The 5,709-nt window shown below is 48.4% G+C and overlaps 1 protein-coding gene across 1 annotated transcript in view; it reads left to right on the top strand.

The window, feature by feature from the left end:
* EFHB (EF-hand domain family member B) overlaps nt 1-5,709 on the top strand; it is a 59,099-nt gene that overhangs the window by 36,620 nt on the left and 16,770 nt on the right. The window contains exons 8-9 of the mRNA XM_021706147.1: nt 2,903-2,986; nt 3,885-3,952. Of these exons, the coding sequence (XP_021561822.1) occupies nt 2,903-2,986; nt 3,885-3,952 (152 nt within the window). The remainder of the gene's footprint in view (nt 1-2,902; nt 2,987-3,884; nt 3,953-5,709) is intronic.

The raw sequence follows: 5,709 nt of genomic DNA, 5'->3' as shown, positions 1-5,709 counted from the left end.
CGGGTCTCGAACCCGCGGGCTCAGGCAATCCACTCACCTCAGCCTCCCAAAGGCGCGGGATGACAGGCTGAGCCACTGAGCCTGGCTTGTTTTCCTTTTTTTAAGTCCGATTCTCACTCTGTCGTCCAGACTGGAGTGCTGTGGCATGCTCCCAGCCACCACAGCATTGACCTGCTGGGCTCTGGCGTTCCTTCTGCCTCGGCCTTCCAAGTAGCTGGAACTACAGGCGTGCACCACCATGTCCAGCTTATTTGTTTTTGTTTTTGTTTTTTGAGTTGGAGTCTCACTCTGTCGCCCAGACTGGAGTGCAGTGGCTGCTCCCGGCCACCGCAGCCTCGACCTGCTGGGCTCCGGCGATCCTTCCGCCTCAGCCTTCCGAGTAGCTGGAACTATAGGCGTGTGCTACCACGACCGGCTGATTTTTGATTTATTGTAGAGATGAGGTCTCGCTGCCCAGGCGGGTCTCGAACCCGCGGGCTCAGACAATCTGCTCACCTCGGCCTCCCGAAGCGCTGGGATTACAGGCTGAGCCACTGAGCCCGGCCTGGCTTATTTTTTAATTTGTTGTAGAGATGAGTTCTCACCAAGTTACCCAGGCTGGTCTCAAACCCCTGGGCTCAGGCAGTCCTCTTGCCTCTGGCTCCCAAAGTGCTGGAATTCCAGGCGTGAGTCACTGTGCCTGACCATTTTTATTTTCAAGTTCTCTAAAATTTCTGTGGAGATGAGGTCTCACTATGTTGCCTAGGCTAGTCTCGAACTCCTAGGCACAAGAAATTCTGCTGCCTTGGCCTCTCAAAGTGCTAGGATTACACATGAGCCACCATGCCCAGCACCATTTTACATTTATTTATTTAATTTTTGAGTTCGAGTCTTACTCTGTTGCCCAGACTGGAGTGCATGGGCTCAGGCAATCCACTCACCTCAGCCTCCCAAGGCACGGGATTACAGGCTGAGCCACCGAGCCAGGCTCTGTTTTACGTTTTTATATGGATTATCTCCTTATTGTTGGGTCCCAAATATGGATAAAAGAGCATGGATATTTTTATGCTATTTTTTCCATGTTGTTCAATTATTTCCAAAAGGATTGGATAAATTTGTACTAACAAACTGCAAGTGTTTTATCAAACGTTTTTTCGAGTTTGGGGTTTTTCTCTCTCTCAACATATTAATATATACTTGCTTGTTGACTAGGTTAGTTGTGGCACTTTGTTATTCTTTTGCTTTGCATTTATTTTATTACTAGACATATTATAATTTCTCCATATATTTGATTACTAGATGTGAGTGACCTGTTTATATCCTTTGTTATTTGCTTTTTGATGCTTAATTTTCTGTTAGCAATTTTAGGAGTTACACTTATAATAGTGATATTAACATTTTGTTTGCTGGGCTCGGTGGCTCAGTCTGTAATCCCAGTGCTTTGGGAAGCTGAGGTGAGTGGATTGCCTGAGCCTGCGAGTTCGAGACCCACCTGGGTAACTTGGCGAGACCTCATCTCTACAATAAATCAAAAAATTAGCCGGACGTGGTAGCACGCACCTGTAGTTCCCGCTACTTGGTAGGCTGAGACGGAAGGATCGCTGGAAACAGCAAGTTGAGGCTGCAGTGGCCGGGAGCAGCCACTGCACTCCAGTCTGGGTAACAGAGTGAGACTCCAACTGAAAGAAAAAAAATTTTTGTTTTTGCTGGGCGTGGTGGCGTATGCCTGTAATCCCAGTACTTTGGGAGGCTGAGGTGGAAGGATTGCTTGAGCCCAGGAATTTGAGATCTGCCCAGGCAACTTAGTGAGACCCCGCCCTTACTAAAAGTCAAAAAATTAGCTGGGTGTGGTGGCACATGCCGGTAGTATCAGATATTTGGGAGGCTGAGGCAGACGGACTGCCTGAGCCCAGGAGATTGAGACTGTGGTGAGCTGTGATCATGCCACGGCACTCCAGCATGGGTGACAGAGAGAGGGGCCATGGTGCAAAATACCCCCCAAATCCACTTTGCTTTTATTTACTTAAAATGCTTTTTGTTTGCTTACCCTATTCGTTAATCAAAATTTATTTTTATTATAGAGTATAAATGATAGAAAATTGAACACAGAGCTTTTTTTTTTTTTTTTAAGCATAGAATTTATTATTATTATTTTTTGAGTCAGAGTCTCACTCTGTTGCCCGGGCTGAAGTACAGTGGCACACCCACGGCCACTGAAGCCTCCACCTGCTGGGCTCAGGCCATCCTTCCATCTTAGCCTCCTGAGTAGCTGGGACTACAGGCATGTGCCACCACACCTGACTACTTTTTTGATTTATTGTGGAGATGAGTTCTCGCCTAGTTGCCTAGGCTTGTCTCAAACTCATGTGCTCAGGCAATCCTCTCACGTTGACCTCCCAAAGTGCTGGGGTTACAGGTGTGAGCCACTCTGCCTGGCTCAGAATTTCTTTAGAAGCTAGATTTGTTCTTGGAAGGCCTAGTGATACTGTGGCATTTTCTCCCCTCGTGTCCATGTGGCAGCCAAGAATACTTCCGGTCATAGAAACACCTGACAGGCTGGGCGTGGTGTCTCACATCTGTAATCCCAGCACTTTGGGAGGCTGAGGCGAGAGGCTTGCCTAAGCCCAGGGTTCGAGACCAGCCTGGGAAACTTGGCGAGACCTCTCTACTATAAATCAAGAAAAATTAGCCAGGCATGGTGGCACACGCCTGTAGTTCCAGCTTTCCAGCCACTTGGAAGCCTGAGGTGGAAGGCTTACCTGAGCCCAGCAGATTGAGGCTGCAGTGGTGGTGAGCATGCCACTGCACTCCAGTCTGGGCGACCAGGTGACACTCTGACACAAACAACAAACACACACACACACACACACACACACACACACACACACACACACAAACACCTGACAATGTTTTAATTTTGCAGGAAAAGAGGAGCTCAGATTGTATCCAAGAGAGTTGACGATTTCAAAGAAAAGTTTCAGCATAAGCTTGGAAGAGTTTTAGATCCGTAAGTTAATGATGAACTTCTAAGGGACAGTGTCTTTGCATGGAATTTAAACAGCTCTCCCAGCTGTGTGTGGTGGATCACGCCTGTAATCCCAGCTCTTTGGGAAGCAGAGGCAAGAGGATTGCCTGAGCCCAGGGGTTTGAGACCAACCTGGGCAACTTGGTGAGACCTCGTCTCTACAATCAATCAAAAACTAAGCCGAGCGTGGTAGCGCACGCCTGTGGTTCCAGCTACTTAGAAGGCTAAGGCAGGAGGATCACCTGAGCCCAGCAGGTTGAGGCAGCGGTGGCCATGAGCATGCCACTCCATTTGAACCTGGGCAACAGAGTGAGACTCTGACTCAAACAAACAAACAAACTAACAAACAAACAAACAAACTCCAGCTCCAGCTCTCCCGTGGTGGCTGTCATGTCTGTCAGACCCTCTGTTAAATGAGAAAAGCTTTCTCGTGTGGGTCACCAGTGGGCCTTGCTGGTGTCTGCAGAACTCAGGGTTCTGGGAATGGGGGGGTTCTTTAAGATGGAATGGACCTTGGAGGAGAGAGAGGGGAACCCTGGATTTGAGCTGCGTCTCTGGGGTACCAGAAATGTAACTTGTGTGCTTCTGTCTCTGTCTCTCCTGTCGCTGTGTGTCTCGCATGCTGTGTGTACTTGGTCATTTTGCTTTGAATGCGAGCTGTGTTATCTTCCTACATCTGGGTCACAGCCAGGCAGTGGAAACATTCAGCCCTTGTTCATGTGATCAGACGAAAGATCCTTCGGGGGATTTCTGTTTGATCTTTGGAGTTTTGACTCTAGGAGAAAATACAGGTTCCCAAGAACATATGGAAAGCGCGTTTTAAGTTCCAGGGATGCCATGTGGCAGGGGTTTTAACGGAAGGACTTGTTTTTTGTGACAGCATTGCAGACACAATGAACGTCCCCCCGGACCACACGTTTGGAGCTTGTCTCCGACCTGAGGCATACGGTAAATATCCAGACTTCCTTCTTAAAATACAAATACAACAGCAAACAACAGCAAAATCCCCCCTGAGCTATGCAGCGAAGTTCACCATCTCCTTCTTTCAATTTAAAATTCTTTCAATTCTAATGTTAAAGGCTGAACATGTTGCATTGGCCTTAATGAGAAAAATATGTAACACGCAAAGGAAATCTTTCCTTCTGAGTCGGAGTCTCACTCTGTGGCCCAGGCTGGAGGGCAGTGGCATGCTCATGGTCACCACTGCCTCGACCTGCTGGTCTCAGGCGATCTTTTCGTCTCAGGTTCAAGTAGTTGGAACCATATAGTGTACCACCAGGTCTGGCTAATTTTTTGACTTATTGTAGAGGCGAGGTCTTGTCAAGGTGCCCAGGCTGGTCTCGAACCCGTGGGCTCAGGCAGTCCTCTCACCTCTGTCTCCCAAAGTGCTGGGATTACACAAGCATGAGCCATCATGCCAGGCAGGAATAATTTTTGTTTTTTTTTGAGTTAGAGTCCACTCTGTTGCCCAGACTGGAGTGCAGTGGCCGCTCCCAGCCACAGCAGCCTCGACCTGCTGGGCTCTGGCGATCCTTCCGCTCAGCTTTCTAAGTAGCTGGAACTCCAGGCGCGCGCCACCACGCCCGGCTAATTTTTTTGATTTATTGTAGAGGTGAGGTCTCGTCAAGTTGGCCAGGTGGATCTCGAACCTGTGGGATCAGGGAATCCACTCACCTCGGCCTCCCAAAGCATGGGATTACAGGCTGAGCCACCGGGCCCAACCAGGAATAATTTTTTTACATTTGTTTGAAATAGGTAGAGTTTAAAGCCCTTGTAATGAATACTTTGTGTTGTTAAGGCTTTGAATTTTTCTTTTTTTTTTTTTGAGCTGGAGTCTCACTCCATCGCCCAGGCTAGAGTGTAATGTCATGCTTATAACCACTGCAGCCTTGATCTGCTGGGCTCAGGCAATCCTTCTCCCTCAGCCTTCCAAGGAGCTGAAACTATAGGCGTAAATCACCACATCCGGCTATTTTTTTTTTTTTAATTTATTGTAGAGATGAGGTCTCACCAAGTTTCCCAGGCTGGTCTGGATCCCATGGGCTCAGGCAATCCTCTCACCTTGGGCTCCCAAAGTGCTGGGATTATAGGCGTGAGCCACCACACCCGGCCTAAGCACCACTATTAATTATGTTTGAGCTGAAGTTTGCTCACTGACATGTAAAACAAATATTTATTAGGCCAGACATGGTGGCTCACACTTGTAATCCCAGCACTCTGGTGGGCTCGAGACCAATCCAAGCAACCTGGTGAGACCTCATCTCTACAATAAATCAAAAAATTAGCCAAGCACGGTGGCACGCATCTGTAGATCCAGCTACTTAAAAGGCTGAGGTGGAAGGATCGCCTGAGTCCTGCAGGTTGCAGCTGCAGTGGCTGTGAGTGTGCCATTGCCCTCCAGCCTGGGTGGCAGAGTGAGGCTCCAACTCAAAAACAAAAACAAAAACAAAAAAACAAAAAAACACCTGGGCTCAGGCAATCCTCTCACCTCGGCCTCCCAAAGTGCTGGGATTACAGGCATGGGCCGCTGTGCTTGGCATTAATTTTTAATGTTTTAGAATCAAGGTCTCAGCCTGGGGCTCGATGGCTCAGTCTGTAATCTCGTGCCTTGGGAGGCTGAGATGAGTGGATTGCCTGAGCCCGCGGGTTCGAGACCCGCCTGGGCAACTTGGCGAGACCTCATCTCCACGATAAATCAAAAATTA

The sequence above is a fragment of the Carlito syrichta genome, unplaced genomic scaffold (genome assembly GCF_000164805.1).
Source record: "Carlito syrichta isolate Samal-C Ts95f unplaced genomic scaffold, Tarsius_syrichta-2.0.1 Scaffold315224, whole genome shotgun sequence".
NCBI lineage: Eukaryota > Metazoa > Chordata > Mammalia > Primates > Tarsiidae > Carlito > Carlito syrichta.
This window is presented reverse-complemented; position numbering and strand designations above follow the sequence as displayed.